This window comes from Brassica napus, chromosome C8, assembly GCF_020379485.1.
Source record: "Brassica napus cultivar Da-Ae chromosome C8, Da-Ae, whole genome shotgun sequence".
Classification (NCBI taxonomy): Eukaryota; Viridiplantae; Streptophyta; class Magnoliopsida; order Brassicales; family Brassicaceae; genus Brassica; species Brassica napus.
In genome coordinates, this window is record NC_063451.1 from 17,483,627 (window position 1) to 17,498,294 (window position 14,668).

General features: G+C 38.4%; 2 protein-coding genes and 1 long non-coding RNA gene across 4 annotated transcripts; 2 read left to right on the top strand and 1 right to left on the bottom strand.

Annotated features, from left to right (window-relative positions):
- Positions 1–1,177: 1,177 nt before the first annotated feature.
- Positions 1,178–2,060, bottom strand: LOC125591399 (sulfiredoxin, chloroplastic/mitochondrial). The gene is made up of 5 exons (XM_048765583.1): positions 1,898–2,060; positions 1,667–1,830; positions 1,548–1,581; positions 1,363–1,456; positions 1,178–1,281 (listed from the first exon to the last, which is right to left on the bottom strand). Exons 1-5 carry the CDS (start codon positions 1,968–1,970, stop codon positions 1,266–1,268), a joined length of 381 nt encoding a protein of 126 aa, XP_048621540.1. The 5' UTR covers positions 1,971–2,060; the 3' UTR covers positions 1,178–1,265.
- LOC125591400 lies at positions 1,678–3,238 on the top strand. Of its 2 annotated transcripts, XR_007327393.1 has the most exons (4): positions 1,678–2,148; positions 2,240–2,303; positions 2,398–2,542; positions 2,832–3,238. It is a non-coding gene; the product is annotated as an uncharacterized LOC125591400 (long non-coding RNA). The 2 variants fall into 2 exon arrangements; XR_007327394.1 differs by having other exon boundaries at positions 1,828–2,303.
- Positions 3,239–9,621: 6,383 nt separating this feature from the next.
- LOC106375479 lies at positions 9,622–13,494 on the top strand. Its single transcript, XM_048765584.1, has 2 exons — positions 9,622–12,842; positions 12,993–13,494. The coding sequence occupies exon 1, from the start codon at positions 9,784–9,786 to the stop codon at positions 10,747–10,749; it is 966 nt and encodes a 321-aa protein (XP_048621541.1). The 5' UTR covers positions 9,622–9,783; the 3' UTR covers positions 10,750–12,842; positions 12,993–13,494.
- Positions 13,495–14,668: the final 1,174 nt, after the last annotated feature.

A 14,668-nucleotide genomic window follows, 5' to 3' on the forward strand; every position in this document is an offset into this window, starting at 1 on the left:
GAAGGGTCACATTCCTACTCGAAAGGTATTTTTGGTCTTCTTGCAGATTTTTTTGTCAAACCGCTCTGATACCAATTGTTGGGATTTATTAAACTCGTGTCCAATTCTATATTGTCCGATTAGTACGATGTTGTCCACTTTGGGCCTTAACCAAGCCCGCATGGATTTACTTTTGGTTTCCTTTCCAAAAGGCCTCGTACTAATTAGAGTTGAACATCTCTTTATATATTAGACACTCATTGTCTAAACTTACAATGTGGGACTTGGATTGACATCTCTCATATACATGTTCGAATCCGGTTTATATAATACTTGATACCTGAACTACAGTCCATCCCAATACTTTTACATATAAAGTTTGGATTCAAGTATTTTGGATGAGCTCGGAACTGAATTTTAAATTAGGATTTTATTCCCCAGCCCACTTTTGGCTCATCATTGAATGATAAACAAAACCTTTTATACGTTTTTGAGTTTTCAACACAGCCTGAGGTTGTCTGGTATTTGTATCATCGAAGTAGTAAGCTGCTCAACTGATATTAATTGATATATTAAGACTTATTTCATATGATCGAACTATTTGGACTGTTTCCGCTACTTGATACCGAGCATATAGATTCTCTTAATCCTCTTTCTCCTGCTAGTGCTGAGAATTTGAGTCATTATCCGCGGGCCCTGCCTGTTTGATCCGCTGCGGGATGGATGCGGGTCGAGTGTTTTTTATGTGGAGAGGGTGCGGATCAGCCAAAATTCAACCGCGGGTACCCGTCAACCCGCAAAAATTAAAAAAAAAGATTTTTTTTTCAAAATATATTATTTTTAAACAATTTTTTAAAAAAAATATTTAATTTAAATTATAAATAGATGATTATTATTATTTTTAATAAAAAATATTTAAAATATTATATTTCATTATTATTTTTAATAAAAGATATTTAAAATATTAAGTTTTCTTATTATTTTTAATAAAAATATTTAAATTAATAATTTTTATTATTATTAAAATTATCCGCGGATCTAGCGGATTACCCGCGGGTTTAAGCGGAGCGGGTGCGGGTTAAACGGGTCATATTTTTTGGGTTAAAAAAATCACTCAACCCGCGGGTTGGCGGGTCAAGCGGGGCGGATTTAACCCGCAACCCAGCTCTATCTCCTACCAGTCGGAGAATATCAGCGATGATACAAAGTTTTTATTTAAATTGTTTTATACAGACAAATACACAGATTCCAACACGTACGCATTTCATAAAATAAAGTGAATATTCTCAGCGAAGGTGATGCCTGTGAAACGAAATAAGCTTTAATGTAAGCAAAGAAGCAATTCTTTGAACACATATATACATACATACATACATTACATACCTTAGTGTTTCCTTTGTTCCTTTGCGGATTTTGCAGCGTATAGTTGGGAGACCTAGCTTCTGATGTGCCTCGTACCTGTGACAACCCGAGAAGCCTACAACAAGGAAGGATTTATATATTCATCATCATCCTCTTTCAAGAAACATAAGACATGAAACTAATCAAGAATAATATAGAAAAAGCACCATAGTAAGCTCCATCAACTTCAATCACATCGATCTGTCACACAAACCAATATTAGATTATTCAATTTTGAAATTAGATGAGAGGAACGTAGAGAGAGAGAGGGCGTTAAAAGCTTAACCGGGACTTGAAGACCGATCTGGCGAATGCTGTCCATGAGCTCCTTCACTTTGTTCTGATCGTTGGATCTTGTTCGCATCAACGGTCTCCGTATCTTCTCCAGCGGCAATTCCAAGATCATCGGCCCTACACCGCCGCTAGATCCTCCGATCACCGGCGGCGAACCTGAAAATCAAAATCAGCTTCAGATTCAGCTTAATTGTAAAGGATTAGAGCTTTTGAGCAAAGTTACCGTTCGATGAAGAAGCGGAAACGGAGAAGCTCCTCAAGCTACTTGGAAACCTCAGCATCATCAAATTCGCCATTGTTGTCGCCGTCTTCTCTCTCTCTCTGTGATAAAATATCTTTAAATAATTTTGTGAACGAAATAAAAAGACTCATTACGACGTCGTTTTACTTGAAAGTGTCGAAAGGAAAAGATTGAAACGGTTCTTGACGTAGATCTTCTTCAGTGGGTGTCACGTCCTCCTCGATGCTGCTTCGGTAAAACTCTCTAAACTGCAGTAAAAATGTGTTTAGCGTTTCGTGTTGTAATATTGTTAATGGCATCGAGTATAAGTATTTGGTGTTTCAGGAACTTCTCTACTCACAATGAAGATGCGGCTGAGAAAGCTGCTGCTGTTGCTGACACCGACAATGTACGGTCTTGTAATGGTGTAATTAAGATATTAGGTCTGAATTATGAAATGCTGGAGTTGAAATCTGAGAATTTAGATATCTTTCTTGTTTTAGATTCGACAAGATCATAGGAAAAAGAGATTCCATTAGACATAGTCTATGAGGATCGTTTTGGCATTCAGAGACATAAAACCCACAGGCTCTTGTTCATGTTTTGGTCATCCCCAAGTTTAGAGATGGCTTGACCTCGCTTGGGAAGGTAAAGTACATGTAACATCTCTGCTACGGTTTAGTTGTGTCTCTCTAGTTGTCCTAAATAGAGATTATGAAGTCTACTATTAAGAGACAAACTATGTGGTATTGTGTTTCTATAACAATCAAATAGCATTTACACATTCTTGGGACTTCTTTTTAGCCTGTTCTATATCACATCTTGTGGCCGATATTATGGTGTTCTGTTAATGAGTAACGGTTAGCATTATGCCAGTGTTTCTTGATCAATTCAGTGTTTCTAAATGCTGTTTTATCTTCTTGCGCCTATGTGACAGATAATTAGAGGAAAAAAGTCATGTGAAAATGAAGATTTATGGTGGAACAGATTAAGTATCTTACTCCTGAGCATTGTCTTCCTTCAAAACACTTTTGCAGGCTGAACCAAAACACGTAGAGGTTCTTGGCCAGCTTCTATACGTATCAAAGATTGTTTGCTGAGAAAGAAGGTAGCCTCCGTGTGGTCATAAAAAATGGCGCTGAAGGCTGCAAGTCTTTTCTTTTCTGTCCAACCTAACATTATTATAATCATCATACACTTAACTGGCTTAAAATTCATCTTATCGAGGCCAGTCTGTTTACCATCTTCATTTGCACGTCCTCTGTTGCCAACAGATGAAGTAGTCACCCGGTTAAGGGGAACCATTGTTAAGATTCAAATAGTAATACTCTCTGCAAATCTCAACTTGGATTCAATACATTCACCGGATTACAATTTCACTATAACACTCAAGAACAATCGATATCAACATGATATCGATTACTTCTCATACGAATCCTCTCACGAGAATCGCCTCAAGACCTCAGTCTCCAATGCTAAGTTTGATCACAATACTAATGATATGCAATGAAAGAATCAAACAACAATTACATATAAATGCTACTTTCTTGTAACTACCAAAGGCTCTAATAGCTCCAGGGTTTTTCTCTTCTTTCTTAATGACTCATCCGTTAGAAGTTCCCGCCTCCTCAGCTTCCAACACTCTCTTGCCCTGCTTCTTCTTTGAGTAGTACACTTGCATAGGTGTATCAATACCCCCCCCCCCCTGCAACACTAAACTTGTCCTCAAGCTTAAAGGATGGAAACTCCCTCTTGAACTCCTTAGCCAAAACCCACGAATCATCATGAGACTACCACTCCACTTCACCAACAATTCCAATGCCCCTGTCTCATTGTAACGAGTAGCTAAAACAGATTCCGGCTGCACAATCACTTCCTGTAAATCATCACACACTGGAGGCAGGACCGACACTTGATGATGCGAACCCAATACCCGCTTTAACTGAGATACATGAAACACTAGATGAATCTTGGACTCCACAGGTAGACGTAAACGGTACGCCGCTTTCCCAATACGCTCCAATATCTCATAAGGGCCAAAATACTTCGCAGACAGCTTCTGACACACTCTTCTTGCGACGAACTGTTGCCTATACGACCTGAGTTTAAGAAACACCGACGTTCCCACGTTGTACTCAACATCATGGAGATGCTTGTCCACGTTATTCTTCATCGACTGTTGAGCTTTGGCCAAATGTCCCTTAGCATCTGTTAGTATCGCGTCACGAGTCTTGAGCATTTCCTCCAAATCAAAATTATCAGTTGATCCTTCTTCATACCTCAATATCACCGGAGGGTCTCGACCATATAACACCGTGTAAGGAGATGTATGAAGCGAGGAATGGTGAGACGTATTGTACCATAGCTCGGCCCAACTCAAAAACTTAAACCATCTCCTCGGGTGACTAGACGTGAAGCAACGCAGGTACGATTCCAAGGTTCGATTAACCACCTCTGTCTGTCCATCAGTTTGAGGATGGAAAGCAGTGCTGTAACGGAGCTTAGTGCCTACGAGACGAAACATTTCCTTCCAAAATGTACTCAGAAACACCCTGTCTCTATCTGAAACAATAGAACGAGGAAATCCATACAAACGCACGATCTCGACCACAAACTTCTAAGCTACATCCACTGTCGTAAAAGGGTGGCTAAGACCCAAAAAATGAGCACTCTTAGAGAGACGGTCCACCACTACAAATATCACATTGACGCCATGAGACGTCGGAAGCCCCTCGACAAAATCCATGGAGATATCTTCCCAAACCACCGACGGAATAGGTAGCGGCTGCAAGAGTCCCGCTGGAGATAACGTTGATGTCTTGTGAGTTTGACATATCTGACACTCTGCCACATAACGTTGAACGTCCTTATACAACCCTTCCCAATGAAACATCCGTTGAATACGTTTGACAGTCTTCAATACCCCTGAGTGACCTCCACTTAGACCATCGTGATTCTCATGTAGTATCACTGATATAAACTGAGAGTTACGTGGTATTACCAACGGCTTCTTGTACCACAAACGCCCATCTACCATAGCATACCCAGGATTCCCAAAAGAACCTGCTTTCACCTAAGTAATTATTGACTGTATAGCCTGGTCCTGGTCAATCTCCTGATACAGATCTTGTAGTTGAATCACTGAAGGGACAGTGATGGCTAACAGCGTACTCGACCTTTCCACAGGTAAAGACATTCGACTCAATGCGTCTGCTGCTTTATTCTCGATTCCTGGTTTGTAAATAATGTCGAAATCAAAACCCAACAACTTCGTTAACCATTTCTGATATTCCATATTCACCTCTTTTTGTTCCAGCAAGAACTTCAAACTCTTCTGATCCGTGTGTACAACAAACTTGCGCCCTTGCAAATAGTGCTTCCATTTATTCACTGCCATCACTACTGCCATGAATTCACGTTTATAAACAGGTTTTTGCTGCTTCCTCGATGTCAGACCATGACTGAAAAATGCAATCGGTTTATGTTCCTGCATCAGTACTGCTCCCAGTCCAAATCCGGAAGCGTCTGTCTCAACCACAAACAGCTTATCAAACTGCGGCAGAGCTAATACCGGAGTCGATATCATAGCTTCCTTCAACGTGTCGAATGCTAGCTGCGCCTCTTGTGACCACTGATACTTATCTTTATGCAATAGTTCCGTTAACGGTGTAGCTAACACTCCATAGCTTCTGACAAATTTTCTATAGTAACCAGTGAGCCCTAGAAAGCCCCTCAGATGTTTAATACTCGTCGGTGTTGGCCATAGCTTCATAGCAGCTGTCTTTGATAGATCAGTAGACACTCCTTCTGCAGTGATGATGTGCCCGAGATAATCAACCTGTGAATGTCCAAATAAATATTTCTTCTGATGAACAAACAGGTTGTTTTTCTCCAATATCTCCATCACGAGCTGTAAATGGTGAGCGTGGTCATCAACGCTTCTACTGTATACCAATATATCATCAAAAAACACCAGAACGAAAACTCCCAAGTATGGTCTGAATAGATCGTTCATCAGTGCCTGAAAGGTTGCTGGTGCATTCGTCAAGCCAAACGGCATGACCAGAAATTCATAGTGACCGTCTTGAGTTCGAAAAGCCGTCTTCGCAATGTCTTCTTCCACCATTCGTATTTGATGATATCCTGCATGAAGATCCAGCTTTGAAAAGATGGTCGCGCCATGTAGCTCATCAAGTAACTGATCTATCATGGGAATCGGGTACTTATTAGGCAATGTTGCTCGATTCAATGCTCGATAATCAATACAGAAGTGCCATGAGCCGTCCTTTTTTTACCAGTAGAACCGGACTAGAAAACGGACTAATACTTGGACGTATAATACCCGACTCGAGCATCTTTTTAACCATAGAAGTCATGGCTGCCTTATGCGCTTGAGGGTAGCGGTAAGGCCTTACACTGATTGCCTCAGTTCCTGTTTTCAGTGTAATCGGATGCTCTCTTCCACGCAGAGGTGGTAATCCCACTGGTGGTGTAAAAACTTTCGTAAACTGATCCAAAACCGTGATTATCCGCACAGGAATTGGTGTTACTACTTGTTTCTGCACCTGGTGATTACCAAACTAAAGCTCAACTCCCTTCTTCTCTGCCGGAGTTGTGGATATTAAAGGCTTCAGGGATACACGAGTGTTGTAAACCCCTACGTCACCAACCAAAGTAACCAATTGGCCTTCGTGTTGAAAACGCATTTCATGCTTCTCCCAATCTACTTCACATTTCCCCAGTGTCCTCAGCCATTGAATACCCAGAACCACATCTACTCCTCCTAGTTCCAGATCTACAAAGTTTGAAGTGAACTGTAATCCTTGCAACTGAAGTGATACTACTTCACAAACTCCCAATCCACTCACTTGTATCCCTGTCCCATGTAAGACGTTCAAACTGTTGTCATGATGCAGTTTAAGTTGTGCCTTTTCCACGAGAGCAGGTGATATAAAATTGTGGGTAGCGCCGCTATCCAGTAACACTATCACTTCATATTTCCCTACCACTCCTCGTATTTTTGTTGTAGTTAGTGATTCCATGCCAATAAAAGCGTTAAAGGATAACGCCATCAGTTGTACCCCTTGATGCTCTTCTACTACTTCTGTCTCCGCATCAAACTCCTCCAAAATCTCCATCTCCACACCTCCGATAACAGTGATCACTTGAAGTTCTTTGTTTGGGCAGACATGAGTTCTCGAAAATTTCCCTGCGCACTGGTAACACAAGTGATTATCCTTGCGGTACTTCAGCTCTTCCTCTGATAAGTGTAAACGAGGTCTGAACTGTTGTCGAGGCCCCTGTTGATCTTTCGTATCAGGTAGCTGCTTCTGCGGCACCGTAGCTGCTTTAAAAGGTGTGTACGTATACGACCTTTGCTGTTTGTTAGCTCCCATCTTCACCGCACTTAAAGCTTGACACAGTAGGCTGTCTTCCATCTTGACCACTGCAGCTTTATGCGTTGTCAGCCCCTTTGGTTCCTTCATTTCCTTCTTGAGGCCTTTGTAGAAGATGTTGACCAAATTCTTCTCGTCAATACCCGTCACCTGAGCTCTCAGCTCTTCAAATTCGCTGATGTAATCTTGAACTGATCATGTCTGAGTGATGCTACAGAGCCGCTTCTCTGGTTCATCGTCAATAGAAACTGCAAATCTTGCTAACATCCTCTCCTTGAAGTCAGACCAGTCTATGAACCGCTGCTCTGTGAACTCTCCTTCAAACCAATTCAGGACTTGCCCTTCGAGACTCAGTGAAATCAACTCGAGCTTCTGTTCTTCTGTGTACTGACCTACACAAAAATATCATTCCTCTCGAAATATCCAGCCATATGGCCTCGACCCATCAAACACATGCAGTTCTATTTTTCGCAGCAAATTTTCTCGATTCTCTAAAACTACTCCAAGTCCCCGATAACCTAACAGATTGTTCTCCGGTTGTACCGTAGGGTTTGGATGTTGTACCTGAGCTTCGAGATCGACATTCGAAGAGGAGGCGATCGATTTCCCGTTAGGCTTCTCCTTGTTTTGATTCGATTCGATCCTCTCCACAGCTTCGGAAAGCTTGAACATATGTTTCTCCATTAGATCGAACCGCTTCTCCCACATCTCCATTCGCTGAAACGACTCATCGATCTTCTTCTCCATCTCGTTTCCCGACGACACCAACAGTTTACAGCCGTCGCTGAAAACCTTGAGCTCCTTGTGGATTTCTTCTATTGATTGCTCCATCTCGGCGACCTTCCCCTCCGATTCCGACGCTAGAGCCATCGCGATGTTCGATCCGATCACAAGCGCACCAGTTGTTAAGATTCAAGTAGTAATACTCTCTGCAAATCTCAACTTGGATTCAATACATTCACCAGATTACAATCTCACTATAACACTCAAGAACAATCGATATCAACACGATATCGATTACTTCTCATACGAATCCTCTCACGAGAATCGCCTCAAGACGTCAGTCTCCAATGCTAAGTTTGATCACAATACTAATGATAAGCAATGAAAGAATCAAACAACAATTACATATAAAGGCTACTTTCTTGTAACTGCCAAAGACTCTAATAGCTCCAGAGTCTTTCTCTTCTTTCTTAATGACTCATCTGTTAGAAGTTCCCGCCTCCTCTCCTTGACGTGGCACTTCTTCAGCTTCCAACACTCTCTTGCCCTGCTTCTTCTTTGAGTAGTACACTTGCATAGGTGTATCAATCATTCATGTCAAACCAAATAATTTACAATCACCAATGAGGCTATTCAAGAGGTTCAAAATCAGTCAACTGTAATCCTTTTCTTCTACTGTTTATATGATCTCACCATCACATGACAAGGATCTGACCTGTAAAGTATTTGTGGGTTCATTTGTTTCTCATAATCTAAAATCCCCGAATCTACCTTACCGCCATAAGTCCATGTTCTCTAGAAAACGATATGTTCTATCACGTTAACGACCAGTGCAAGGTATCTAAAGTGTTTTAGGGTTTCTAAAGTTTTCTTAGGGTATTTGAAGTTTTGTTCTTTTTTTGAACACCAAGGTTTCTGAAGTTAAGTTAAAATCTATACACACCTGTACCAAACATTTGATCTATCTCAAAATTCAAGATGACAGGTGTAACTTGTAAGTTCTATATTCCTTACTTGAAGTTATTAAGTTCTACTATCCAGTTATAAGAGTTTGGATCATCCATAGTCTCGCGATTCAGTGGAAGAAAATCATTTATACTCTCTCCGTTCTTTTTTATGATGTTTTAGAAGATATTTTTGTTTCAATTTGTATGATGTTTTAAAATTTTCTATGCAAAATTATTAAAGCAATTGATTAAAATATTAAAAATTAATGTGTAATTTTTGTCTTATTTATCCAGAATAGCAATGATTAACCATTTTTTTTGTAATCAAATGGTTTTATTAAAAATAAAACATTTCTTATTTATGTATTGAGGGAGTATTTTTCTATAAATGTAAGCTTTTTTTTGTGCAACCTATAAATGTAAACATATAAATTACGTTTGTAGACTAGTAGAATCATCATGAACCTGTAACATAAATATGATAAACTAATCATAGATTAATTAAAAAACATAATTGAATTCTCTATTTACGTCTCATAGAAGCTAGATCCTAGTTGTTTTCAAGCGTTAGATTAAGAAATAGATTAATAACGTGAAGACACATAGATCAAAATGTAACACAAACAAAAAAGAATTAGTACTGACGGGTCAAAAACATAAACGTGTGTTGAGGTTTTCTCAAGAAGCTTCCAACATAGTCTTTGTTGTCAATTTTCATCTTCTTGGCCTTCATCGAAAAATCTCATCTTCATCTCAGATTTCGATATTTACCCCTTCGGTGTTAATCTCTCGTCAGAAAATCCTCAGGCGACAAGAGCCAGCCATGGATCTCCAGCCAGAAGAGCTCCAGTTGTTGACGATTCCTCAACTACTTCAAGAATCCATCTCAATCAAGAAACGAACTCCAAGAACCTTCTACCTCATAACCCTCTCCCCAATCTTCCCTCTCTCCTTCGCCATCCTCGCCCACTCTCTCTTCACTCAGCCCATTCTCGCCGAGCTCGACTCCTCCGACCCACCAAACTCTGACCGTTCCCGTCACGACTGGACCGTGCTCCTTACCTTCCAGTTCAGCTACCTCATCTTCCTCTTCTCCTTCTCTCTCCTCTCAACCGCCGCTGTAGTCTTCACCGTCGCTTCTCTCTACACCGGCAAACCTGTCTCCTTCTCTTCCACCATCACTGACATCCCCAAAGTCTTCAAACGCCTCATGATCACTTTCCTTTGGGTTGCTCTCTTGATGTTCGCTTACAACTCAGTCTTCCTCGTGTTCCTTGCGATCCTTATCGTAGCTCTATATTTGAACAGTGTAGGCTTAGCGATCATCGCCGGAGTTATAATCTCTGTTCTTTACTTCGTTGTTCATGTCTACTTCACTGCCTTGTGGCATCTAGGTAGTGTGGTTTCCGTTCTTGAGCCCGTTTATGGACTCGCTGCCATGAGAAAAGCTTATGAGCTTCTCAAAGGGGAGACTAGGATGGCTATGGTGTTGGTCTTTGTTTACCTTTTGCTTTGTGCGGTGATTGGTGGTGCTTTTGGAGGGATTGTGATTCATGGTGGGGGAAAGTTTGGGACTTTGACTAGGACTCTTGTTGGTGGGTTGCTTGTTGGTTTGCTTGTGATGGTGAATCTTGTGGGTTTGTTGGTTCAGAGTGTGTTTTATTACGTTTGCAAGAGTTATCATCATCAGACGATTGATAAGACGGTTTTGTATAATCATCTTGGTGGGTATCTTGGAGAGTATGTGCCTCTTAAGAGCAATATTCAGTTGGAGAATTTAGAGTTTTGAATATTGGTTTTGAGCAGAAGAAGCTCAAGAGATTCTGGTACTGTTTCTGGTGATCTATACGTAGTCCGGTTCGGATTTGGTGAAAAGTTCTTGATTAAAAACCCGATAAAATTCGGTACAGATTCAAAAGTCCATCATTAACATGTCATCTGATACTAGATGATTCGATCAATTTTTTAAAAAAATGTGCTAACATTTTTAAAATGATTAAACTTTTGACATACTTATAATATTATATAAGATTAAATAGACTACTTGTTCTATAAATTTTTTTTTAATGAAAATTAAGAGTATGGTGTTTGATAAAACTAAAGTTTATTGATTTGATTCAGTATTAGTTTATTTTCATTATTGAAAATATATTATAAGTGTACTTTCGTTTATTTTTAATTTAAAAATTAACTTTATAACATTTTGATTTATTTATTTTTATTTTAATATTTAGCTAAAATCTTATTTTGATATAAAAATAATCAAAAATTTTTATGGCAAGTGAATTGGAATAAAAAAATCAATTTTTGAATTCAATTTTTAAATAAAATATGAATTTTGATAGTATTGTATGTTTTAAATGTTTCATAATACTACGTTATTTTATAATTATATATTAAATTTTATTAAAGCTAATGACAACGATTTAACCATGGTCGTTCCAATTAGGAGAGGATACAATTACTTGTTACATGCTCTGTACTCGCTACTTTATCGGTATTTGACCAGTAAAAATAGGTACTTGCTTTGATCAGGTTGACTGGTCAAGTATCAAATATTCTAATTAAATTACTTGCAAGCATAAGACAAGTATAAAGTATTAAAAATAAAATAGCTATTTGGCGTTGTTTGGCTTGTAACTTGTTTTTACTAATGAACAATATACATTTTCTTAAACCATAGTAAAATAACTCGTTTATACATCTATTTCCATAAATTAATCAATCATAAATTATATATTTATATAAGCATATAGAAATTTTTTCTTTTTATATATATTATTTTTCAAAATGGCTAAAACATAAGAGAAATAATGAGTATTCTTTATAAATGATGAAGTTGTTTAGTTTTGAATTCTAATAAATTATCAAATAACTTATCAATAACTATTAAGTAACTTACAAGAAATTTATAAGTAACAAATAACAAAATAAGACAAGTTACTTGTAAGTCCGCCAATTTTTTAGCAAATACTTGTAGTTACAAATATTCGTTTTTAACAAATACGAGTCCAAAATTTTACTATCCATAAAAGTCAAGTTAATTATCAAATATACCAAAAATGGCTTTTGTTTACCCCTAGTTCCAGTGACCTAGTAAATCTACTTTAGTGTCTGTGTTTTTAGGTTTGAAAACATTGGTTATAATTTAAATTAAATGAATTTTATGTGCAAAGGAAAAGAAAAACAGTTTAGACGAAAAACACAAAAGGTTCACTGAATCTTGGGATGGTCTAAAGTCCCAGTGTCTGTTTTACTTATGTTATCAATTACTATAAACCAAACTTTAATTTATCCCTAAGTGCGTCCAAATCAAATATATTTCCGGTCATAGGCCCAACAAGAACATCTTGTTTACACCATTGTTTTGTTGTGGAACTGATTTCAATCCATTAAAAAATACCCTCTTACAGAACATAGGACAGATATTTAAATGCTCGCTTGGACACACAGAAAATACTAAATAGTAATGTCATTTGCAATTGAATATAACATGTAAAACTTTATTTGAGGATTGCAGTTTTTTTTCAACATGGTTGACTTGTCTTTATACGTCGAAAATTATTTTGAACGTTAGATATATGAAGGATAAGAAAACCTAATATATTAAAATAGAGTCAATTTAAAAAATATGCTGTACAAGTTTAGATCTGACCCAAAAAACTTCGTTCTCTCTCTAGTTTTCACCATCTTCTCTGTAAAAGAGTTTTCAAAAAAAAAAAAGTTTGAGGTAAGGGGCTGGTGGTTTCACCACCGCCGGTCACCCTTTTTTCTTTTGTTTTTGTTTTTTGTGTAAATATTTGATCGGCTCTTCAGCTTAGTCCTATCTTACTTCCGTCTGCGGATTTTTTCTTTGGTATATCCGACTTGGATCTTCGCAAGGTGATGTCTTTTGTGGTGTTTCAAATAAAGTTCATATACTCTCTAGGTCAATTCAGATCCCGGCTGTTTCCTTGGGTTTTCATCTTCTCTGATGGTCATCCTCAACCTCTATTTACTGAATGAAATTAATCTTTGCTGTTATAAATCTAGGCAAAGTATTCAGAAAGTGTAGAGTCTTGAGCTTTGCAATTAACCTTCCCGGTTCTGGATTCAACTTAAGAAAAGCTGAAGTTTGCTTCTAGCAAATGTTTTGGCAATAGTTGCCTCTAAATCGATTGAAGGTATTTGGAGTACTTTACATCCAAAAGAAGAGATTGGAGACTGAAGTAGCAGAGGTGCAAAAGATAATATAGGTCTCAGATCCATTGAAATGGTGTTGCCTTCTTGGAGATAAGGAAGCAAAAGAGCGTTGAGAGAACAGAGTTTTCTTGGCGTCGGCGACCAGTCCACGGTAGACCAGTCCACGGCGTCGGCGACTACCGCTTCACGCATGGAAGACACCTGTTATCACGTGTTGCGAGTACTGGAAACCCCTAGGGTTTTCTAGATCTTGTATTGTTCTTTAATTGGGGTTCAATATTATGTTTTCTCTTAGTGGTCATTTTCAGTGTAATCTGAAACCTTGTAAAAGTCAAATGAATGAAAGTTTGTTAGACAAAAAAAAAAAATGTTTACAAAATCTATATTATAATAGATCAGTTTTTGCTCACTCCTCAGCGCGCCACCTCATCGTTTTGTGGACCCATTTTTAAAAAGTGTGAAAAAGTGTCAAGTCCATGACTCGAATCCGTGTTATTATATAAACACCAACATTTATACCACTAAGCTAACTGATACCATTGTACATTGATGGCCGAACCTAATATATATTTATGAAGGTCGGAAGCCTTTGCTTCTTCGGCTTCCTCTGAGAGTCGGACCTACAAGTGTGTTAAAGGTTTCATTTTTAAATGAGATTCATCACGTTATATGAAAAAAGGCTTAAGTTTGCAACAATTATGGTTTTCCTATATTGTAAACTGTTGTAGTTTAATATGAGTTCTTTTCATCATTGTCTCAAACAAGTCTGAGTTACAGAGTTGCGCCGTGTGTATGTTCGTAATCTATTTTTTCACCGGTGAACTCTTCATGTCCCCATCTTAAATTGCTTGATCATAAATGTTCATGTAGCCCCTTTGTAAACCATATATATATGATTCTCTTCTTTGATGAACCCAATCTGCATCTCCACAAAACTCATTGATTCCTCTTAGCTTTAACCATCTTCTAGAAAATGTTTCTCTCTGCCTCTCCAGTTCGTCAAACCGGCGTTCCAGCGTCCGTCACTCAACCTTCGAGTCTCTCCGTCTTGGTCTTAGTAGTCAGAGCATTGCCTCTGGCTTCCTCCGCTTCTGGGATTCCCTGAACTTCAAGAAAGATAGGGAGTTTGTGGGAATCACGGTTCTTTTCCTCGATGAAAAAGTAAGTTAATCTTCGATTTATCACACTTATTTAACAGAATTGTTTTAATTTATTTCCTGATTCTTTGTTGGATAATATTATTTGCAGATTCCATGATTCATGAGTTTACTCCCGTCGGACGTGCTAATCATTACATGCCATCTTTGAAAGCAGATTCCATTGTGAAAGTCGATTGTTTTGAGGTTGCTAGGTGCTCCAAGTGATTGCGAACACAAACCTAGAAATTGGTAAACATAGCATATTTGACAGCTCCAAGCAAGATTACAATCAGACAAATTCAAGTGGAATGACATACCAACAACTGAAACTGGTAATTAGTCAACAACTTATCCCATATTTTTCTTATTCTGAAAAAATCTACTGTG